The 25,409-nt window shown below is 45.4% G+C and overlaps 1 protein-coding gene across 7 annotated transcripts in view; it reads right to left on the bottom strand.

The window, feature by feature from the left end:
* Positions 1 to 25,409, bottom strand: part of CYP4F22 (cytochrome P450 family 4 subfamily F member 22) — a 234,995-nt gene that overhangs the window by 50,151 nt on the left and 159,435 nt on the right. For all 7 annotated transcript variants that reach the window (XM_069230348.1, XM_069230349.1, XM_069230345.1 and 4 more), the window contains exon 6: positions 10,745 to 10,866. In XM_069230348.1, the coding sequence (XP_069086449.1) occupies positions 10,745 to 10,866 (122 nt within the window). The remainder of the gene's footprint in view (positions 1 to 10,744; positions 10,867 to 25,409) is intronic.

Genomic DNA, 25,409 nt, shown 5'->3' on the forward strand with positions numbered 1-25,409 from the left:
TTCCCTTCTTCTGATTATTCCATTATGCACATTTTTTCATTTGAGTTGAAATTAGTGCTGTGAACTGTCTTTAACCTCTCAAACAGGAAGTCAGGTCTTAGAACAGGGAATGTGGTTAGCTAAACAATTACAGCACAAAAAGTGCAGAGTACATGGTTGCAGTGCTCCGTTTCAGCAACCTTTCTAATAATCCATAAATCATTCCTGTTCACAGCAGAATCCTGTCCCTTCTTGTGTTCAACCACCCCGTCTAAGTTAGTTAGTTCTGATGTATTCTTGCCCCACACATGCACGATTGGTCATCTTTTTCTACTTGCCACAAACAAACATGTCAGTATTAGTTATAGTTAGAACCATGATTCCATAGAAAAGGCATTTTTCTTTGGCACCGTCTGACGACTCTTCATAAAGGTTTACTGAAAAAGTGCCCCTGTGATTCTCGTTACACACAGAAAGTTTCGGGGTGATCCATCAAGCGGGGCCAAGAAAAAAGCAGGGGTCAAAATAGTTGTGTTTCTCATGTTAATTCCCATATGACCTTTGAACAAGGCTGAAGCCTGAAGCACTGGAGGGAATTACACCATATTTGGCACAAAGCTAGCTTTCAGTACGCAGATTGTGCCTTCACTTATTTGGTGTAAATCCGTTCAGTAGTTTTGGAGATATTAAAGGGAAAGTACATTTGTATATCCCTGGCCAAGACAACTTTGTGAAAAAAGGCAAGCTTGTGCCGGGAAATGTACAGCTCTGATTGGCTGCCAACACTTCAAACAAGGAAGGGTTAGGAGCCGTCCTGGGACAGAGCTAAAAAGCATTAAAAAAAAAAAAAAACAATTGGCCCAATTTGCGGTGGATTAGGTGAAAATTAAAATATATATTTTTTTAAACGAAGAGCGGGCTCCCGTGCTTCTTTATTCTTACGCCCCCGGGTGGGTCAAGTCTTGGGGGCATTGCTAATTTAATGCCATGGGGCTGCCCAGCCCCCTGCAGCTCCGGGGGCCACCACTTCCACAGAAATATTATGTGGGGACAGCGCGGCAACCTTGCAGCCCCAGGGACCGCCACCCCTCTGGACTACAATAAAGTGAAACAGATCTGTTTCGGGGCCCCAGGGACCACCATCTCCTTGGGGCTGGGCAACGTTGGAGGGGGGCCACAATCCCCATCCCCAGTCTATGAGCCAATGATGGCCCTGGGGACTGCCACAACCCAGGGCTGGCTCCTGCTAAGTCCCGGGGTACCTACCCCGGAACATAGCTGTTTGCTTTTGCTTGCAAAAGCAAACAAAGTCCACTTTCTGACAGAAAGCAGAGTTTATCTGTCTTCCCTGCACACAAATATGCGTGCAGCAAAGACAGATTAAAATATTGCTCCCATAAGCAGGGAGCTGCTATTAAACGTGACTCCCTGCTTCTGGGAGCAATGCCTGCTCCTGCAGGACTCGGAGAGCCTGCTAGGACCACTGGGGCCTTCAGACTCCCCTGCAGTCCGGTCACACTCTTCTCTTTGAAAAGAGAGCGATTGTCATTGCTTGGTCTCTCTATGCAAGGACTTTAAATATCTTAGACTAGCACGATGTGCGATTCAAATGCTATAGTTATGTTTTGATGCACAGCAGAACAGTCTCTTCTGACCAGTGGTAAAGCTCTAGGACTGTCACTCAGTAGGTTGATGGTTCAAAGCCTAGTATCTCAAGGCAGTGGGTCCATTTATTTACTAGTATATAGACCCGTGGTACTCATTGTGCGGCCCGGCAGGACTTCTGTGGTGACCCGCGGACCTTGAAGGGAAGTTAACACTTAACCTAGTAACGTAGTAACACACGAGCGTCCCTATACACACAAGAGGGCCACTGGAGCATGCAAGATAGAAGCTTAGCTGCGCATGCTCCTGATCCACATTTCCTGTCCAGGAGCTGTGGTGACGTCACATGATTGCGGTTAGCAGGAAGCAAAGACCCTTTAAAAGTCAGTTGACTTCTGCGTAGACCTTTGGAAGCTTCCAGCTACCTTCGCCGCCTGGTCGCCCGCGTCCTTGTTTTTGCACATGCCTGCAGCCTGCTCCTGCGACCGCTTCTGTGACCACCAAAGGTAAGCCCCACAATCCACTCAGCTATGGGTGCGGGGGGGGGGGTGCTCGCTTTCGGCATTAGGTTCTTACCAGCTGGCTCCCCGCTCTTACACTATTATTTGGAAAATGTCAAACAGCAGCGACAAACAGTTTGATGAGTCAGCCAGTAAGAACGTGTTGCCTCGGAATACCTAAGAGAAGCGACAAAATGTTTGAATGATTCAGTGTAATGAGTGACATTTCAGCGACTATGAGCAACACTTCCTTGCAAGCAAAATCAAGTGAAAGACTAGGGAACCACAAATAAATATCGAATGAATCCTTTACCTCCTTGTATACCAGTGCCAACTTGTGGCCTTTCGTAAACACTACTCGGAGCTAACCTAGCAAAATGAGATTCCAGTTTCTCATTGTTCCAGTTCAAGAAAGTTTTACCACACTGGCCTGCCACTCGCCTTAAACTCCTGGTGGGACTCGAAGTCCCAGGAGTATTCATTGCCGCCCGGGGGGGGGCAACCATCAGCCGCGGGCGCAATTAAGAGCGGCGTGCAGCACAGACGCCTTGCCTGCCACTCGCCTTAAACTCCTGGTGGGACTCCAAGTCCCAGGAGTCTTCATTGCCATCCGGGGGTGGGCAGCCATCAACCGCGGGCGCTATTAAGCGTGCAGCGTATCCCCGCGGTGTGGGATGTGCCCAGGCGAAGCCCGGGCCAAGGGCGGGCCCGTCCGCACCCGTCTGAGACGGTGTGAGGCTGGGCTGGGCCACCCCTTTTGTTTTGATCATAAGGTAGGAATTCAGTGAACCCCCTGCAGCGGCTATCTAACATCTTCTAGTTTTAGCGCTAAAATGGTAAAGCGTAAGGCGAAAGGAAGCCCAAGCATGGGCCCAGTGCAACTTAAACATCCAAGACTTCTTACACCTTCAAAGGCTTTTAACAATTGTGTATCTAACAAGATTGATAATTTGATTGAGGTGGAGTCCATAATTAACCAGAAAGAATTGAAGCTCCCACAGAAAAGGCTCAAGCCTGGTCCTCTAATTCCCTTTCATTCCACAAGACATTCGCCTAAGCGGAGTTTCCCTTCAAACGAAGACTCCCCACTTGTGTCCAGACCTCAGCCGGACAGTACAGTCCCTAAATCACCTGAACTAACTGCAATTCAATTTGACTCAGATGACATCACGCCAGCTATTGTTTATAATATCCCATGTTCAAACAGTTTTCTCACACTAGACCCGTCAAGTGACCCTGGGAGCCTGCATTTGAATTTTCGACCCCTAGTCCATTTATCTCCGGCGATAGCTTCCCAAAAGGAGTTGATATCTCTTGTATTGCGTCTGCAAGACGAGGTCAGGGACTTAAAACAAGCTTTGTCGGAGGTATTATCTATTCTGCGAGCCAACAGCCCGATAGGGGCTTTAGAAACAGCAACAATTAGAGTACGGCCGAGTGCCACCACTTCCTCATCCTTACACTTAAATTCCTCTGTGAATGGAGTTGGACCTAGTTGCAGGCCATGGATACCCTATAATTTTTAAAAAAGCCCCGATCGAGCATCAAGGGCCTCTGTGCCCTAGGGCACCCTTCCCCATATCCCAAAAGGCACACTGAACTGTAGTGGGACACTATGTACTTCCAATCATCTTGCACACGTTCCACTACGATTAACTCTATATATATGTACCGGGTACCTCCCTTATCTCCAAACCTGCGCGAAGACGATATATCCCTGAAAAAAAAGGTCGTTCACTGGCTGAGACACACTAGGCAATGTAATTCTATCATTTACTCCGACATAATTTCGGCTAAACTTTATACCAACCAGCCAGGTTACAGGGACTTTATTGGGTTAAATCTAGCTAGCCCAAGTTTGGTAAATGGGTTATTAGCCATGGAGGCCCGCCACCCTATGCAAAATAGTTCAAGTATTGGTCCCCAAACTACCCGCCCTGAGTCTATCCCAATGCAGAATACTACGTCCTTATTTTCAAGCAATAGGCCACACACGGCGGCAGCTGATCCATCTGAAAAGTCTACCACTCAAAGTCATGTATTTAGGTAATAGTATCCTTCCGTTGAACCTGAAATTAGGGAACATGCTCCTACCGAGCATTGTTCCTACTTACTTGTGCCTGATTCTTTAGTGGTACTTTCTGATATTGATTGACTACCATCTAGGATAAGTTCAAAAGACAGAAGTCTACCTACCCACTACTCCATTGCAAATGTAGTCGAAGGTTGCCCTACAGTCTCTCTCCCGCAAAGGTCATTAGCGTTGTCAACCACAGGCTCTACATTTAAGGTTTCATTTACACTGTCCCAAGCGGGCTTGAGTCTTCCTGAGACCCTACACGTGAACCCCAGGGTTGATAAGAGATTGACCTCAAACTTTTTATCATGGAATGTGGCAGGGATAAGAAACAAAATAGACGATGTTGACTGGGGGCAGTACATAGACAAATTCAGCATCTGTATGTTCCAAGAAACTTGGGCCATCACTTACATATATAGACAGGGATTCAGCTCCTTTTGAAGGAAGCTAGGCGGTCCCCTGCGGGTAGAGCAGCAGGAGGGCTTATTACATGGTTAAGAATACTGGATGTGGGAGAAGCCAAAGAACTTTATGTGGAGTCACCAGATATATTAGCACTGTCCATCCAGACAAAGCAAGACTTACCTTTGCTTTGTGTTAATGTATATAATAGACCTGGCCACCCTAACCAAATATCTAAAACTATACAGATTCTGAATGCACTCTTGATTGACTACAGCATGACTCATTGCATTATCATTGCCTGGAATTTTAATGTGATATTGGAACCTCATTGTGCATTTGTAGAAGCCACCCAGATTCAGGATAGTATTTGGAATATTCCCTCACATATAACGCAGAGGAACCAGCCAAAACCCAGCACGCGGGCTCTGCAAATTATTGATCTCATGCTAACTTTTGGTCTCCGCACAGGAAATGGCCGCTTTCCATCTGATATTCTTGCTAAAGCCACGTTCTTCAGAGGGTCCTATAGCAATATAGTCGACCTCGTTCTTATTGACGTGAGGTTGTGGCATACTGTCATAGACCTCAATGTGGGTGACAAATATAACAGCAACCATGCCCCTCATTATAACTTATGATAGTCAACTTTTTTTGAGAAATACAGCATATTTACCCCAGGAAGTTCCTCTCCCTTTAGAGGTTATCTCTAACAAATGCAACTTGAAATGGGATTCATTTAGAAACTCTCCTAATTTATGGGGGAAACTACGCAAACTAGTTTCTAGTAATCGATTGTCTTCAACCTCTCTTCTGCTTTCCCCAAATGAGGTGTTGAATTTGCATGGGGACCTAGTTGCGGCAATACGAATGCTATTCATTAGATCAGGTGGTGGGAATAAACACCTGGGCAAAGAACCGCATACAAGATGGTTTGGCAAGCTATGTAAGGACGCTAAGAGTAATCTCTTGTGAGCCATCAAATCGAAAGATAGAACCGAGATAAAACACGCCAGGCGCAAATATGCTTCTGCTATTAAGTCTAGCAAAAACTCATGGGAGATAGCTTTGTGGCAGGATTTATTGATGGCAGCTAGAGCTAAAGATCCCTCTCATTTCTGGACTTTGGTAGCTAGAAATATGCGTGGTGATAACCTAAGACCCGATTATCATATTTCTCCAGAGGATTGGTATGCTCATTTTACCGAATTATATAGTTATAGGCCAGCCATTGCTTGAGATCTCGAAAATGATTCCATTGAGGAACGGTCTACCATGTCTAGCCTCACTCCTTTTTCCCTTAAGGAAACTGAGATGGCCCTTAGGGCACAAAAATCAGGTAAAGCCCCTGGATTGGATGGTATACTGGCAGATTTGTTCAAATCCGATCCAACCTCTTGGGGCCCCTTTAGCATTAGGGTGTCCAATGCCATTTTAGCAAATGGCAAATATCCAAGAACCTGGAAAGTAGTGATTATTGTCCCTATTTATAAAAAAGGCAAAAGGGATTACCGGGGAACTATAGACCCATTAGTCTCCTAGACAACCTACAAAAAATATTTTGTCATCAGGTACTGGGTAGACTTAAAGATTGGATGAATGATAACCATGCTTTGAGCCATCTCCAGGCCGGTTTTCGGCAGAAGATTAGTACAATCGACCAGGTTTTCTGCTTCCTCACGCTTAAGTGGAAGGTAGTGGATATTGAGGCCAGGAAATTGTTTGTAGCCTTTGTCGATCTTAAGTCCGCCTTTGACCTGGTCCCGCGTACGAAACTGTGGGGAATTTTTAATCAAGCTGGAGTGCTGGGCCCCCTGTTAAATTTAATAAAGGAGTTGCATTCAGGGAGCTACGCTAGAATTAGATGAGGGCCACAAGGAGAATTAACAGACGAGATTGCAGTATGCAGAGGAGTTAGACAGGGGTGTGTGCTGGCCCCAGCTTTATTTTTACTGTTCATCAATGCCTGTATCCCCTACCTAATGGACTGCGACAGTGATTGTCCCAAAGTTGCTGGAGAAAGGGTACTGTGTCTGCTCTTTGCAGACGATACTTTGTTAATATCACAAACCGCTTTAAGCCTAACTAAACTGCTAGATAAGTTTACATGTTTTTGTGAAGCCCATGGACTGGAAATAAACTCGTCCAAAACTAAGTACATGGTGTTTGGTGATCATACACAAAAAGTTAGGAAAAAGCCATACCTGGAAGGGGAGGTGTTAGAAAGAGTTCTTGATTTTGACTATCTGGGTATAAGGATGGAAGACTCTCAGAAATGGAAAGCCCATTTATCCAAGTTGGACATGAGCTTAAAACAGAAATCCAGAAGTATCCTGAGATATGTAGCTAAATCATCTAGCTTAGCAATTACCCCGCCAATTGGAATATATAAAGTTCAAGCTAGGGGCGGAGTATTATATGGTGCAGAGCTATGGGGCCACTGTAACAAAGTATTTGGAGAAAACTGAAAATTCCTTTCTGAAAAGGTTATTAAAAATCCCAGTAAGTTCTCCAACCTTGCCTGTTCGGTTGCATCTAAACCTTTACTCTATTTCAGATATCGCTGCCCTACGGCCTCTGATGTACTGGATCAGGTTATGGTCCTCGGACATTTTTGGTCCATATAGAGCTGGGCTTAGTGTCCTAATGAGTGCACAAGCCCAAAAAAAGGTCAGGTGGTGTAAATATGCGAACAAATTTTTATTTGACCTTGGCCTGGATAGCCTTTGGCTGGACCCTGCCCATATTCCAAAAAAATGCTGCTCAACTTGTGAAAGATGCATACTGGCTGAGAGTACAAGTGGATAAATTAGCAGAGGTTCCCTCGAAAAGTCTTACTAACACCTTTTTATCCCTGAAATGTTGTTATGAATTTGAGAATTTTATGGATTTGATTGTTTCCCCTTTTGCAAGAGCACTTTTCATTAGGTTTAGGTTAGGGACATTACCACTTCGCTCACTTACTAGCAAATGGTCAAATCTTGGTGACGATAGTGACTTATGTCCAATGGGATGTGGAGTTACCGAGCATTTAGCCCATGTTTTATTTTGTTGCCCTGCGTATCGTAAGCAAAGAGCACGTTGGCTTATTCTGCTTTGTAGATCCATGGGCCTTGTGTGTGGGTCAGTTGCCTTTAGGATTTTGAAGTCGAGTGCCCATGGTAAAGTGGCATGTCCATTGGCAAATTTCCTCAAGTTGGCCAATCAGACAAAAATTATTAAAGTTGGGAGCGTATCACTCAACTTAACATAATTTTTTAATGAGATAGCAAGTAACAGCTGACTGTCAATTTTTGGTGTAGAGACTAATGTGTTTTGGTCTGCATCCACTTTTTCACATTATGTATTCGACTATTTATGTATTTGAAACGAGGGCTATGCTGTGTTGATGTCCTGTTTTATTGATGCTGCTCTTTTTTTTTTTTACTCATTTTAGTATTATGTTTTAGCATGATGTATATTGTGTATTTATGTGCTTTGATGGTATCAATTTGCCGAATAAAGCTATCTATCTATTCAAAGAACAACTGGATGTTGCAGACTTCACTCACTTCCCAAAACTGTTGGCTGTTACTCAGAGGTTTCCAAATGCACAAGAAATGCTGCCAACGCTAAACCTTGGTGTATATCTTTCAGAAATGTCTGAGGAGATAAAAAGGTGATTCTCAGTTCAGAGCCCTCAGCCCTCTGTTCCACTTGTTGAAAACCCTGGATGGTGAGTGCACGAAATCTTGATGCTGTTGAACTTATTGGCATGAAAAAGGTGCAAGCACAAATGGAGCTGATAGACATGGAGCACAATTCAGCTCTCGAAGCATCTCTTTTGGGACAGGCACTACAAGAATTCTGGAACATTGTGCCTTCTGACAGATTTACTGTTTTTTTTTTTACAGTGGCCCAGAAAGTAATTTGTATGTGTGGGTCAACATATGTTTGTGAAAGTTTGTTTTCCACAATAGGACTGTTGAAGAGTAAACTCAGAAACAAGCTAACAGACTTATATCTGAATCAACTCTTAAGGCTTGCTGTTTCAGACACAGTATCAGATTACAGGACACTAATAGGAGACATGAAGAGTAAAATACGTTTTTAGTATACCTTCCTTTGACATACCTACTTTTCGGCCTCACTTCAGTTGCTGAATATCCGCTTAGCGAGGATTACCATGCAATGACTCCTAAGAATGCTATTGTTTGATCATAAAAATGTACTGTCAAAATATCCTCCTTGTAGCTTTGTCCTTATATCTGGGTATATCTGGGTTCGAAATACAGCATCTTCTAGTAATGTTTTTTACACCAGTAGCCCTGTCCCTTCACCCCGCCCCTTCGCCCCCACCTGCCACCCCCACAGGCCCATCGGTACGGCCCTCGGCCACAAACCAGACTGTAATTTTGGCCCCCGGCAAAAAGTTTGTGAGTACCCATGGTATCACCTGTTAACCCTTCCTAGTAATGGAACATTTATGTCTCTTTACTCTCGAAGTGTGTGGGCTAAATGTCCTAGTTATGTGTGGACAAAGCACAATAAGGAGTCACCTATGGCCTAATGGTTAAGTTCTCAGACCCTCACGTTGACAGTTGAGGGCTCTACTCCAGGTGTATCTGTGGTCATTTCCCTCCTTTAATTTCTGTTAAACTTCAAAAGTTTAAGGTTCATACTGAAAGATGATCTCACTTCTTCTAAGTGGCAAATACATTATTCTTTTCAATTTGTCAAGAAATATATATGATTCTAAGTATATTATTCATCAAATCCTAAAAAATCTCTCTCTCTCTTTCTCTCAGACCCTTACGCTTCCACTCACAGACCCACTCAGACCCTCACGCACTCACAGAGTTCTTGGGGACTCCAGGGACCTGTTAACTTTGGGGGGAGAGGCAGAGGTAATAGGGGTATCAGGTTGAACCCTGACAAATTAAAAACTACCAGGTGAATTGGAAATTCCATGTCTGATTCCTCTGGCAATGCCTCATTGTCCCCTGAAGTTTCTCCAGAGAATTCAGCTGTTTTCAGCAGCTGAAACCTTTAGAGCTAAACATGACAGGTCCCGGTCATTTCAATAGACCTTATTAGTCCTGATGGGGGTGACAGAGATACCACCTCTCCTGACAATCCTGGGGAGCTTGTAATGATGCCCATTCATGTGAAGGGCACTGGCCTAGACCTGCTCTTGGTTTGTACTCACTACTTAAGGCAGGTCTTCCCAGAGATTTATGAACCCTTGTGATCCTGGGGCACCCTTGCTGTATTTTCTGTTTTGTGTGGGGGGTGGTCCCCTGGGCTCAAAGCACTCTTCACGAGAAGTGAAGCAGGGTAGCTGGTGGTCTGTACTGATTCCTGATGTGGGTGTCCTAGGCATGTACTTACTACTGAGGCATGGATACCGTAGATTTCTTCACTCTCCTGCAGTGAGTGTCCTTTGCCTGTCCTCACTCTTGAGGTGTGATGTGCAATATCTTCAGTGTCCATGCTGAGGTGATGCTGCCCCGGCCCATACTCACCTACGTGTGGGCCTGAGGAAGTTCTCTTTTCAGGCATGGTCACCCTACATCTATACTCCCCCTTTAGGAGGGGTTTCATGGGCATTTATTCACTCTTGAGGAGCAGTGTACAATACTTCAGTCTTCCCTCTCGAGACAGGGGGACCCTCAGGCCTGTGCTCTTTCTGGAGTGGTGGTGCACAATTCTTATATACTCCCTCTTCCCAGGCCCACACTTACCCTTGAGCTGGGGGTTCCCAGGTCCAGCACTCACTCTTGAAGCAACTTCCCTAGTCCTGCACTCACTCTTGAAATTGACTTCCCCCAGTCACATACTCACTCTTGAAGATTTCCCCAGTCATGAACTCACTCTTGAAGTGACTTTCCTCAGTCATGCACTCACCCTTGAAGTGACTTTCTTAGTTCCTCAATCACTCTTGAAGAGACTTCCCTCAGACCTGCACTCACTCTTGAAGCAACTTCCCTAGTCCTGCACTCACTCTTGAAATTGACTTCCCCCAGCCACATACTCACTCTTGAAGATTTCCCCAGTCATGAACTCACTCTTGAAGTGACTTTCCTCAGTCATGCACTCACCCTTGAAGTGACTTTCTTAGTTCCTCAATCACTCTTGAAGAGACTTCCCTCAGACCTGCACTCACTCTTGAAACGACTTCCCTCAGTATCATACTCACTCTTGGCAGTTGCTGTTGTGGCTGAAGGTGCACTTGAGGAGGCTGTCCAGGGTCATCAGGCTTACGTGTTCAAACATGTCCAGGGAGACAGAGCCGGCCGCTGTGAGTCTGCGCCACTTGTCCTAGGGATGGTAAAGAGATCATTACTCAACCCCTAGAACATAGCTCATCAGAAGCTAGGCCATCACCTACAGAAGTTTACCCCTCATATCCTTTTGGTTATAGGGCAGTGGTACCTCTAGACGTCTCACGTAGGTCCACTGATGAAACTAGTGAGGCCATCGTTAATAGCTAATCATGAAGAATGTGAGCATGTGTATGCATAATGATCGTGTGTGCCTTTGTTCTTAATAAGCTTATATCATATATAGCACATTTAGAGATATTCAAGGTCATGTGAGGCCTGACAGACCCAACTCGAGTCCCAGTCTCCCTGCTTCTTCCAATTTCATTAGTCCTACGTAGCTTCCATTGTTATCTTCCCTTCTAGTGCTTGTTAGCTGTCGGTATGTGGCATTATGCAGTGCTAAAGAAAATCAAATACTTTATTTTGGCAGCTTGTCATAAAAGCATAAATATAATACATCAGGTAAAACTTTACAATTATTATAAATATAATTACATTTTAAAATAAAATGACATCATATGCAAAAGTGTACATGGATGCCATACCTAAGCGCCAGTCCACTTAGAGTCAAATGAGCTACCTGCAATTTTCAATTCCCCAATTATTACACAATGGGGAGAGCAAGAGGTTCTTGCTTTCCAATGCCTTTTGCTGAGTTCTCCACATCACTTGTAGGTAGTGAGACATGGCAAAGACTAAGCTCTGTTTAGTATCAGTTTTTAAAACGCACAGATCCTCAGCACGTTTCCTTTCCCCAAGGTTACGGCAAACAGACAAAAGCCATTTTCTCCTGCCAACCTGGTAGGCAGGGCAGAAGAACAAAATATGCGCTTCAGTTTCCTCAATTGCCCCACAGACAGGACAAGCACTTCCTGCTTGCACAGGGCAGAACACTTAGCAGTGAAGGATGCAAGAGAGAGCGTGCTGTACCTAAAATTGCAAATACAGCTTCCTGGCTTGGTGGGGGGGACTCAATTTCATCCAGAAAGAGCTCAAATTTGAAATCATCTTTAGATAAAAGGTTTGTATCCGAAAGACGGCCATGCAGTACATAGCCCTGTGGCTGCAGACCAATACATTGCCCGTACAATGCCTTTAGAAGCGATTTACTAACTGTAGAGACTTCCTGAGAGTCATCCCAGAAATTGTGACACGCCATCTTCACCAGGGTCTCTTATTTACCTGACCAGGGAATACTGCCTGAGCCCGGAGTGCCCAAGACTTCCTTCAACTCCTCACAATAAGACAAGAGCTCCTCAGTAGACCAGATGTGCTTCCAGTAGAGGATAGACCTAACTCCAACTATCTCTGTGATTGGCCTAGTGTTCATATCCAGCGTAGGAGGAAGCAAGGGAGTACTGGTTGGGAGCCCCGCAAGCTGACACAAAAAGCTATTTCCCACAAGCATCATGTTGCCCATATCCTTGTGGCCCCATAGCTCAGCACCATAGAGGGCCTGCTTCCTATAGATTTGAATCACTGGGGACATCATGCGAGACTATGATCTTTTCAACATTCTAATCAACATCCCCGTATTTTGCGTCAACTTAAGCCTTGATTTTCCTATGTGGCGTCTCTAATTAAGCTGCTCTGTTAGGGTCAATCCTAAGTACTCAAACATGTGCACTGACTGTAGGAATACCCCTATCAGCTTAGGATTTGGTCTTGTACTAGGGCAAGGATTCAAAACCATATGGTTCGTTTTGGCCACATTCATCTCTAAGCTTCTCTGCCCACAAAAGTACACAAAACCATTAAAAAATGTCTGGAGCCCCATTGGAGATTTTGATACTAATAAAGTGTTGCCTGCAAACATCAAGGCCAGGATCTTAGTGTTAGCCAGGCAAGAAGCATCCCCATCATATTAAGTCAGAAGTGATATTAGAGCATTAACGTAAAGTGTAAAGAGGGTTGGGGTGAGGACGCAAATTTGCCTAACCCCTCTGATGACGGGGAAAGGTTAAGCCATCTCTCCCATCTTAACGCAGATGACTTGTGCATAATTGTGGCTATAAAGCTATACTATAGCAAACAAGAGGTCTTTGGGGACCACCACGTCTGCCATAACACGCCACAATGTTTGCCTTGGTACCAAGTTGAATGCCGAGCATAAATCGACTAAGCTCCCATTGTCACTGTTTTCCAGAAAATTAGCTGGAATTGATCCCCTGATCTTCCATACTGGTACATTGCCTGAATACCACCTGTAGGTGGGGATAAAGCTGCTCTATCACCAATCCAAGTTAATATTCATACAAGAATGATTCTGCTAAATATGTTTTGTGAGCCGTCAATCAGGCTAATTGGCTGATAATTGCATGCGTCTAATAAAGACCCTTTCTTGTGGTTTGGGACTATCTCGGCCCCCACCCAAGTGGGTGGAACAGAGGCCACTAGTAGGATGGAGTTGAATAAAATTGCAAAATAGGGGACCCAAACATCAACCTTTCCCCTGTACAGGTCTCCCAGGATCTTATCTAGCCCAGGGGCTTTGTTTGGAACTACCTTGCAGATCACCAATCTTACTTCAGCCAATGTTATCGGTACGGTTTCTCTTGATGTCCCCTCCCCCCCTAAAACTAGGTCTCCAGGTTTCCAGACATGAGATGATTTGTTCACAGTGCTATTAGTCGCATACAAGCCTGAAAACTGGGCAACCCAATCAGCAGGAGGCACATTCACCTTGACTGGGCCTTATCTAACCCTGCTTCTCATTGCCAGCAAGTTCCAGAAAGCACGCGTGTAGCGCTCCCTCACTGCATCCAGTGCACCCTCCCACTTCATTGCCTCCCAATCTTTCTTTGCAGCAATAATACACCTCTTGCATTCCCCTTTATGTTGTGATTGTATTGCAGTCATGATGGCAGCCCGACTATTTTACAGGTCTTACTGTACCAGGACTTGGTGGACCTCCTCCTACAAGAACGTTTGGTGACTACATAAAAGAAGTCTTTAGTCATGCAAATAAGTTGCTGTGGATGGTACAGGCTTGTTCCAGATGGTCCTCCTGTGCCATATTGCAACCCAGAGCCAGAAGCTCCTCAATGCTACTCCCAACAAGCCTGTATATTTCCTGGATCTGCTCTTGAGCAGGCCAAAGTAGTCCACTTAACACTCTGCTTGCTGTCGCAGAGATATGGGGGTGTGAACTGCAAATCTCCTAACTAAAAAAATAAATAAAAATAAATAAAAAAAATGACCAAAGTTTGGGATTTACCGTTCCAAGCAGGAAGAGGTTCAATACGTATTTGTATTAAGTGGGACTCTTTCTATGCTCCATAAAATAAATATATATATATATATATATATATATATCCTGTTAAACCCTTTTAGTTAATAAAGGACGATGAGAAAAACCAAAAAAGTCACTCACGGTTACCCTAGCTCAACTCTCAGGGCCAAAATGCATGTATTTGGCGTCGGGGGAGGGAAGGCCACAACCTAAACACCACACTCTAAAGCTACACCCATGCGATTCCGAACAAACTATAACTTAAACTGCCTATATCTAATTAAAGGAGTGTGACCATATGTAATGCAGCTGGTGCTCATGTAAAGCGCTCCAATCCCTTCGGGCCAAGTGTTCGCGCTACTGAAAAAAGCATCTCTTCAAAAGGTGACAGCTGCTTTCCACGGAATCAAAACGCTACACGAAAAAAACTCACACCTGGGGAATTATTTTAACAATATTAGGAGAAGCCCCAGGGGGCACACACCCATGCATCAATAAAAACAGCACACAAACAAAATCCAGACTGGAGACGTTTTAAGGCTTGGGCAAAGTGTGCAATTGCCGGGGCACCCCTTGAAAGCGAAGATTCTTTCTAGCTCGCTTCTCTATATTTTTGTATCCTAATCTTTAACGCCATTTCAATATTATTAGTCAATACAGGATTTGAAATAGCAAAACGTGAGTAATAAAATCCCAAGTTGTTTGAAACAGGAGCTCCAAATATTTTAGGACCTTCATCACATTTGTCAGGGGCCATCAACCTGTTAGGCCCCCAACCCGGCTTTTAGTTAGAAAGGCATTATAAACACTCGGTTGTACACGAATTTCTAAACTGTGTTGTAAAGCTGCACGTTTACCACGAGGTGGCAGCCAGAAACTGTTAATCGAATGGACTGCTCAGCCATTCATCTCAAATGTCGCGAAAGGAATTACAACACTCAGGCCCATATTTATACTTTTTGACGCTAAACTGCGCTAACGCAGTTTAGCGTAAAAAAATTTAGCGCCGTCTAACGCCATTCTGAAGCGCCATGCGGGCGCCGTATTTATGGAATGGCGTTAGCCGGCGCAAGCAGACCGGCGCTGCCTGGTTTGCGTGGACAAAAACCACGTAGACCAGGCAGCGCCGGCGTTGGGAAAAAATGACGTTAGGGCGTCTTAAAATGGGGCAAGTCAGGTTGAGGCAAAAAAAATCGCCTCAACCCGATTTGCGCCATTTTTTTACGACGCCCAGACGCCATTTCATGACTCCTGTCTTAGTAAAGACAGGAGTCATGCCCCCTTGCCCAATGGCCATGCCCAGGGGACTTGTGTCCCCTGGGCATGGTCATTGGGCATAGTGGCATGTAGGGGGGCACAAATAAGGCCCCCCTATGCCACCCAAAAAAAAGTAAAAAAATATAAAAAATAATACTTACCTGAACTTACCTGAATGTCCCTGGGGTGGGTCCCTCCATCCTTGGGTGTCCTCCTGGGGTGGGCAGGGGTGGCCCCTGGGGGCAGGGGAGGGCACCTGTGGGCTCATTTTGAGCCCACAGGCCCCTTAACGCCTATCCTGACCCAGGCGTTAAATAGTGGCGCAAATGCGGGGTTTTTTGACCCGCCAACTCCCGGGCGTGATTTTTGCCCAGGAGTATAAATACGACGCATTTGCGTCGCCGTCATTTTTTTAGACGGGAACGCCTTCCTTGCATCTCATTAACGCAAGGAAGGCGTTCACGCAAAAAAATGACGCTATTTGCCAATACTTTGGCGCTAGACGCGTCTAACGCCAAAGTATAAATATGGCGTTAGTTTTGCGTCGAAAAAAACGACGCAAATTCGGCGCAAACGGAGTATAAATACGGGCCTCAGTGTGTAGTTTTTGTTTTCAAGCTTGTTCGAAAGCTACGCGGTGCATTTCTTCCTATCAAGAACTAAGCGCACTTTTGTTTGCAAATGTATCAGTATCTTAGGCGAAAACGGACAGCAAGTGTTTACTCTCGTAGAAGCTCTCTGCGTCTCGTTAAACTCTAGCAGCCTCAATTAATTCTGGTGGAGCTGGTACTCCCGGGTCCTCGTTACGGCGGCTTCCGCCTGACGGAGAGACCTTCCTCGCTCAAAGCATCCACTACACTCAAGAACGCATACAGGGGCTCCATAATTAAACGAGCAGTACAATCGCACCAGCACACACACGACCTGATTTCCATGGCGTTGTTTCCATGCAAAACAGACTCGCCCTCGCATCTGCACGCCAACTCGCTATTGCGGACGCGTGCTTTAAAACTCTTAACGACGTTTCTTCAAAACTCTTAAAAATGTATTCCTGTAACTCACATAAGTTTTTCACCTCAGTACACCACATTATTTGGAAAGTATTACATGTTGAGATTTAAGCATGGACTGAGAACATTTCTTCCCCCGCTCTAATTAAATTTTGTTAGTTAACTAAGAGGCACATTAGAGGTCATGTGTACCTACCTATTTGTGACTTAGATTCTTACTACAGACGGAGCAACATTATAGGCTATCAAATAATACACAGTGGAAGTTTGGACAGAGCACACCCTGAAGTTACATACTTGAATGTGGTCTCGTTTGTGATAACGAACAAAAGGAAGGCTCTGTGAAATAAAGTACTAGCCAAGTATCACCCTGATTAGTCAAACAGGATTGATCACAGACCTTCCATTTTCACTCTCTGCAATTCAGCTATTAGATGGGTTTCTCTTTTTGACAAAGGTTTTATTGTTATTTCCTGAAGTATTAAATTATAGTACGAGTGACGGGCAGAATCCACGTTCTATTCTGGGCAGTTTTACAAAGCACTAACAGCCTAATGCCATAAAAGAGCCTCACAACAGACAGACTACCATACACATGTGTTTAATATGGCACAGGGAGATTCGCCAGTATGCACAGGGTACTGCGTCAAGGCCAGGATTCAAACCCAGTACCCGATGATACACATTCAGCAGTCGTAGCCACTAGGCTTCATCACCTCCGGACTCCGCTTGTTTCGAGAACGTTGAGCTGAGCCAGAGCTAGGAATCTGTGTCGAGCCTGGTGCAAGCTTTCAGCGTCTAGTCCAATTCTAGCCCCATGTATCCTTGCTGGAGTTCAGATGGAGAATTAACAGTAAAGAAACCTCTAGGAGGCACTAAGCATTTACTGTGCGTTCAAGTACGAACCGTCCCATGAGGGGACAACATAATCTGACAGAGTGCTACTAATTCTTTTACCATGGAGACCTGTTTACTATTCCTTTCTCAGACTGCATGTTTAGGGATGTGACACAGGTGGAGGAAGAAGGACACAGTTTTCCAGAGATTTTTAACATGTGTGCGCACGCACCCATACAAGACAAGCTTGCTTTGCAATGTAAAAAAACAGTTAACTTATATGTATTAACTGCGCAGAATGTACATTCAATGCACTTAAATCAGGTGATGTTAATTCCCAGCCCCTTCCCCCACTGTGAAAATCTAGCACCACTGCAAGCAGGGCAAACAGAGGCATGCCTGTGAGGGTGCGAGTAGAGGCCGCAGAGCCTTGACAGATAAGGGGCTTCAATAGAACATTAGCTCTGCAAGGCAGGCCCCAGGGGTGTAGGTTCAGTTGGTGCAGCAGGTGCAGTGTCACAGGAGCAGAAAAGCTTGAAGGGGCACAGAACCCCAACAATGGCTGTTTTAAAAAAATATATATTTAATTTAACTAACAGGTGGGAAGGTGGGGGAAGGGGGTTTCCTACCTTGCTCTATGGCTCATGACAAATTTGTTCCACCACTGATAAACCCTATTGTTGTCAGATTATGGACTATGCATGGGTTAATTAACAATAACAGCTGGGTACTGGGAGGGAATCAAAGAAAATGTTGCCCTGGGGGGGCGATGCCTCAGTGGATCCCTCTGCCAGATGATCACAGTATCTCCAGGTGCTAGAAGGTAACAGGCAGGTGGACGAGGTAACAGTCTATTCATATCTCCCCCCCTGCCCTCACACAGAGGGATTCATGTGAGAACCTCCCTCTCTACCATGACTATCTTGTGTGCCAAGTTGGGCGGTGATTTTGTTTATATAACGAGTGCCCATATGTTTGTACAACCCGCAGGGTGTTGCTCCATTACCACATTACTTGCATGGTTCTAAGAAGCTTAATGTCACTTTCACAGCATGTCTGAGGTGCCACGCATCGAATCCGACAATGGCTCTGAGCTGAAATTAGGACCACACAACCGTCAATGCTCTCCACTGGATCACTGTGGAATAAAGTATGAAAGGCCATATGTACAAAAGCATTTTTGCAGTCAGAAACGAGCCCATTCGCTAAATCAGGCCATTTCCGACCACCAACATGCTTTTACATATGTCCAAACCACAAATTACGATTAAGTAAAGTTACAAAATCACAATTTGTGTTTAGCAATTCAGTATTTGGAAAGTGTTTGTTTAGGAAGTCTTTTTCAAGAACAGAATTACAGTATATGTATGAATGTTTCCCTCCGAAATTACAGTGGCAAAACATTTATTTGTTACCGACACCTCAAGGGTGGTTGTAAGCCATTGCAAAAGGGAAGGGGTCCCCATGGGACCCCCTTCGCCTTTGTGAATGTTGGTACAAATATTTTTTAGGAGCAGGCAGTCGGCCAAAGTACCAATGTCTATTTTTCAAAAATGATACAAAACGTCTTATCTTATTTTTAGAAACACAACCCGTTTTTCCTTTTAGAAGAATGGGATGCATAAAAAAAAGATTGTTGTATTAAAATGCGATCACAGACATTGTGGTCTGCTAACCCCCAGCAGGCAGTCATCCCAGTGATAGCTGCAATTTCTCATAAGTCGTAAATTGGAACCTACCTCGTTAATATGCATGAAGTAGGTCTATTTGCGACCCCCATAAGGAATCCCCCATCTGAAATTTGTACGTTTTCTTTAATTGGGAATTGCAATTTCCTAATTGCTCTTCGGTAAGAATTGCAATTAGGCAATTATAATTCCTTTTTTTGTACATATGGCCCCAAATTAAAAATCCTATGACCCTCAGAAAAAGCATGTGAATGGCAATGCCTACAGTACTTTTAGATGCTGCGTTGGAAATTGAAAGTATTTACCCCGGGAACTCATAAAATTAAAGGTCAAGGGTTGGTGGCAGAAAGGGGGGGGCGAGGGGTGTAGGAAAGTACCATCTTGCCTGGCATGTTACTCCCATTTTTCACTGTATATATGTTGTTTTAGTTGTATGTGTCACTGGGACCCTGCCAGCCAGGGCCCCAGTGCTCATAAGTGTGCCTGAATGTGTTACCTGTGTTATGACTAACTGTCTCACTGAGGCTCTGCTAATCAGAACCTCAGTGGTTATGCTCTCTCATTTCTTTCAAATTGTCACTAACAGGCTAGTGACCAATTTTACCAATTTACATTGGCTGACTGGAACACCCTTATAATTCCCTAGTATATGGTACTGAGGTACCCAGGGTATTGGGGTTCCAGGAGATCCCTTTGGGCTGCAGCATTTCTTTTGCCACCCATAGGGAGCTCTGACAATTCTTACACAGGCCTGCCACTGCAGCCTGAGTGAAATAACGTCCACGTTATTTCACAGCCATTTTACACTGCACTTAAGTAACTTATAAGTCACCTATATGTCTAACCTTTACCTGGTAAAGGTTGGGTGCTAAGTTACTTAGTGTGTGGGCACCCTGGCACTAGCCAAGGTGCCCCCACATTGTTCAGGGCCAATTCCCCGGACTTTGTGAGTGCGGGGACACCATTACACGCGTGCACTACATATAGGTCACTACCTATATGTAGCTTCACAATGGTAACTCCGAATATGGCCATGTAACATGTCTATGATCATGGAATTGCCCCCTCTATGCCATCCTGGCATAGTTGGCACAATCCCATGATCCCACAGGTCTGTAGCTCAGACCTGGGTACTGCCAAACTGCCTTTCCCGGGGTTTCACTGCAGCTGCTGCTGCCAACCCCTCAGACAGGTTTCTGCCCTCCTGGGGTCCAGCCAGGCTTGGCCCAGGATGGCAGAACAAAGAACTTCCTCTGAGAGAGGGTGTTACACCCTCTCCCTTTGGAAAATGGTGTGAAGGCAGGGGAGGAGTAGCCTCCCCCAGCCTCTTGAAATGCTTTCATGGGCACAGATGGTGCCCATTTCTGCATAAGCCAGTCTACACCGGTTCAGGGACCCCTTAGCCCTGCTCTGGCGCGAAACTGGACAAAGGAAAGGGGAGTGACCACTCCCCTGACCTGCACCTCCCCTGGGAGGTGCCCAGAGCTCCTCCAGTGTGCTCCAGACCTCTGCCATCTTGTAAACAGAGGTGCTGCTGGCACACTGGACTGCTCTGAGTGGCCAGGGCCAGCAGGTGACGTCAGAGACTCCTTCTGATAGCCTCCTTCAGGTGTTGCTAGCCGATCCTCTCTCCTAGGTAGCCAAACCCTCTTTTCTGGCTATTTAGGGTCTCTGTTTTGGGGAATTCCTTAGATAACGAATGCAAGAGCTCATCCGAGTTCCTCTGCATCTCTCTCTTCACCTTCTGCCAAGGAATCGACTGCTGACCGCGCTGGAAGCCTGCAAGACTGCAACAAAGTAGCAAAGACGACTACTGCAACTCTGTAACGCTGATCCAGCCGCCTTCTCAACTGCTTTCCTGGTGGTGCATGCTGTGGGGGTAGTCTGCCTCCTCTCTGCACTAGAAGCTCTGAAGAAATCTCCCGTGGGTCGACGGAATCGTTCCTCTGCAACCGCAGGCACCAAAGAACTGCATCACCGGTACCCTGGGTCTCATCTCAGCACGACGAGCGAGGTCCCTTGAATCCAGCAACTCTGTCCAAGTGACTCCCACAGTCCAGTGACTCTTCAGTCCAAGTTTGGTGGAGGTAAGTCCTTGCCTCCCCACGCCAGACTGCATTGCTGGGAACCGCGACTTTTGCAGCTACCCCGGCCTCCGTCCACTTCCGGCGGAAATCCTTTGTGCACAGTCCAGCCTGGGTCCACGGCACTCTAACCTGCATTGCACGACCTCCTAAGTTGTCCTCCGGCGGCGTGGGACTCCTTTGTGCAACTTCGGGTGAGCACCGTATTACTCTACTTCGTAGTGCCTGTTCTGGCACTTCTGCGGGTGCTGCCTGCTTCTGAGAGGGCTCATTGTCTTGCTCAATGCCCCCTCTGTCCCCAGACGCAATTGGCGACATCCTGGTCCCTCCTGGGCCACAGCAGCATCCAAAAACCCTAACTGCACGATTTGCAGCTAGCAAGGCTTGTTGGCGGTCTTTCTTCAGGAAAACACTTCTGCACGACTCTCCACGGCGTGGGGGATCCATCCTCCAAAGGGGAAGTCTCTAGCCCTTGTCGTTCCTGCAGAACCTTCAGCTTCTACTGTCCAGTAGCAGCTTCTTTGCATCCACAGCTGGCATTTCCTGGGCATCTGCCCATCTCCGACTTGCTTGTGACTTTTGGACTTGGTCCCCTTGTTCCACAGGTACCCTCGACTGGAAATCCATCATTGTTGCATTGCTGGTTTGTGTCTTTCCTGCAGAATTCCCCTATCACGACTTCTATGTCCTTTGGGGAACTTTAGTGCACTTTGCACTCACTTTTCAGGGTCTTGGGGTGGGCTATTTTTCTAACCCTTACTATTTTCTAATAGTCCCAGCGACCCTCTACAAGGTCACATAGGTTTGGGGTCCATTCATGGTTCGCATTCCACTTTTGGAGTATATGGTTTGTGTTGCCCCTATCCCTATGTGTCCCCATTGCATCCTATTGTAACTATACATTGTTTGCACTGTTTTCTAATACTATTACTGCATATTTTGGTATTGTGTACATATATCTTGTGTATATTTGCTATCCTCATACTGAGGGTACTCACTGAGATACTTTTGGCATATTGTCATAAAAATAAAGTACCTTTATTTTTAGTATATCTGTGTATTGTTTTTTCTTATGATATTGTGCATATGACACTAGTGGTACTGTAGGAGCTTCACTCGTCTCCTAGTTCAGCCTAAGCTGCTCTGCTAAGCTACCATTATCTATCAGCCTAGGCTGCTAGACACCCTATACACTAATAAGGGATAACTGGGCCTGGTGCAAGGTGTAAGTACCCCTTGGTACTCACTACAAGCCAGTCCAGCCTCCTACATTGGTTGTGCAGCGGTGGGATAAGTGATTTGAGACTACTTACCACTTTTTTCATTGTACTTTTCATAAGAGAAAAATATACAAAACAAGTTCAGTGTATGTACACCTAACCAAAAAGTTTAGCATTTTCTCTTTTCACTCTTTTCTAAGTGCTGAGAAGTACCTCTAAACTTTCTAAAAAGTTCTTAAAAAGTTTAAAAGTTTTTTTTCTGTCTTTCTAAAAGTTCTAAAAAACTTTTTCTCTCTTTTTCTGTCACTTAAACACTTTCTAATAATGTCTGGCACAGGCCAAACTGTTGATCTGTCCAAACTTGTATATGATCACCTTAGCTGGAAAGGAGCAAGGAGTCTCTGCATAGAGAGAGGTTTGAGTGTAGGGAAGAATCCTTCTTTAGAAATATTGCTTAACATGCTTAAAGAACAAGATAAGGCCAGAAGGGCCCCATCTGTTGAAAAAGTAGCTAATGGTTCCCAATCTGATCCAGGGACTCCCCTAGAAAAAGATTCAGGAAAGAAACTTCCTAGCCTGCCCATTACTAGACAGCCTAGCATAGTTGGTACTGATGTAGAGTCACACCATACAGATAGTGTTGACTCACATCATAGCAAGAGTATTCCTTCTCACCACAGTAGAAGTGAGGTTTCTGTTAACCAAGCTGTTAGGATGCCTTCTGTAAGGGATAGGTCTCCTTCTGTCCATTCTCACCATACTTCTGTTTCAAGGCATGTCCCACCCACCCACCCTGATGACAGATTGTTAGAAAGGGAGCTCAATAGATTGAGAGTGGACCAAACCAGACTGAAGCTCAAGAAGCAACAGCTGGATTTGGATAGACAGTCCTTAGAAGTAGAGAAGGAGAGACAGAAGTTGGGTTTAGAAACCCATGGTGGCAGCAGCAGTATTCCCAATAGTCATCCTGCAAAAGAGCATGATTCTAGGAATCTGCACAAGATAGTTCCCCCTTATAAGGAGGGGGATGACATTAACAAGTGGTTTGCTGCACTTGAGAGGGCCTGTGCTGTACAGGATGTCCCTCAAAGGCAGTGGGCTGCTATCCTATGGCTATCATTTAGTGGAAAGGGTAGGGATAGGCTCCTTACTGTGAAAGAAAGTGATGCCAATAATCTTACAGTTCTTAAGAATGCACTCCTGGATGGTTATGGCTTAACCACTGAACAATACAGGATAAAGTTCAGAGAGACCAAAAAGGAGTCTTCACAAGACTGGGTTGATTTCATTGACCATTCAGTGAAGGCCTTGGAGGGGTGGTTACATGGCAGTAAAGTTACTGATTATGACAGCCTGTATAACTTGATCCTGAGAGAGCATATTCTTAATAATTGTGTGTCTGATTTGTTGCACCAGTACTTGGTGGACTCTGATCTGACCTCTCCCCAGGAATTGGGAAAGAAGGCAGACAAATGGGTCAGAACAAGGGTGAACAGAAAAGTTCATACAGGGGGTGACAAGAAGAAGGATGGTAAGTCTTCTGACAAAGGTGGGGACAAATCTAAAAATGAGTCTTCATCAGGCCCACAAAAACACTCTGGTTGGGGTGGTGGGCCCAAATCCTCTTCTAATCAAAACAAAGAAAAGAAACCATGGTGCTATTTATGTAAAATAAAAGGCCATTGGACAACAGATCCCAGTTGTCCAAAGAAAAGCACCAAGCCTCCTACCACTACAACCCCTACTGCTACATCTAGTGTCCCTACTAATAGCAGTGGTGGTGGGAGCAAACCTACTAATAGCCAATCCAAGGGAGTAGCTGGGCTCACTTTTGGTAACTTAGTTGGGGTTGGTCTTGTTAGGGAGACCACAGAGGCTGTGTTAGTCTCTGAGGGGGCTATTGATTTAGCCACCTTAGTTGCTTGTCCCCTTAATATGGATAAGTACAAGCAACTACCCCTAATAAATGGTGTTGAGGTTCAGGCCTACAGGGACACTGGTGCCAGTGTTACAATGGTAATAGAGAAACTGGTCCATCCTGAACAACACCTACTTGGTCACCAGTACCAAGTAACCGATGCTCACAACAACACACTTAGCCACCCCATGGCTGTTGTAAATCTCAACTGGGGGGGGGGGGGTTACTGGTCCAAAGAAAGTTGTGGTAGCCTCAGATTTACCTGTAGACTGTCTACTAGGAAATGATTTGGAGACATCAGCTTGGTCAGATGTGGAGTTGGAGGCCCATGCAGCAATGCTGGGCATCCCAGGGCATATTTTTGCTTTAACAAGGGCTCAGGCCAAAAAGCAAAAAGGACAGGGAAACTTGGATCCTGGAACAATGGACCAAGTGCTCCCTAAAGCTAGGGCTAGTAGAAGTAAAGCACTACCTACTATCCCTCCTTCTACAGTGGATTCTACTTCTGAGGAAGAAGAATTTCCACCCTGTGCAGAACCTACACCAGAGGAGCTGGAAGCAGACACTGCTGAGCTTTTGGGCGAAGGGGGGCCAGCCAGGGAGGAGCTGAGTGTGGCACAGCAAACCTGTCCCACACTAGAGGGTCTAAGACAGCAAGCTGTCAAACAAGCTAATGGGGATGTCAGTGACTCTCACAGAGTTTACTGGGAGGACAACCTCTTGTACACTGAAGCAAGGGATCCTAAACCTGGAACTGCCAGGTTAGTGATTCCTCAGGAGTACAGAAAGTTCCTCCAAACTCTAGCCCACGACATTCCCCTAGCTGGACATTTGGGACAAATGAAAACTTGGGACAGACTTGTCCCCTTGTTTCATTGGCCTAGAATGTCAGAGGACACAAAATAATTTTGCAAGTCCTGTGAAACCTGTCAAGCCAGTGGCAAGACAGGTGGCACTCCAAAGGCACCCCTTATTCCACTGCCTGTGGTTGGGGTTCCCTTTGAAAGGGTAGGGGTTGACATAGTTGGCCCCCTTGACCCTCCTACTGCTTCAGGCAATAGGTTTATCTTGGTGGTAGTGGACCATGTCACAAGATATCCTGAAGCAATTCCTCTAAGGACCACTACAGCACCTGCAGTGGCAAAGGCCCTCCTGGGAATATTTTCCAGGGTGGGCTTCCCAAAAGAGATGGTATCAGACAGGGGAAGCAATTTCATGTCTGCTTACTTAAAGGCCATGTGGAAGGAGTGTGGTGTGACATACAAGTTCACTACACCCTATCATCCACAAAC

The sequence above is a fragment of the Pleurodeles waltl genome, chromosome 4_2, assembly GCF_031143425.1.
Source record: "Pleurodeles waltl isolate 20211129_DDA chromosome 4_2, aPleWal1.hap1.20221129, whole genome shotgun sequence".
In the NCBI taxonomy this organism is placed as follows: domain Eukaryota; kingdom Metazoa; phylum Chordata; class Amphibia; order Caudata; family Salamandridae; genus Pleurodeles; species Pleurodeles waltl.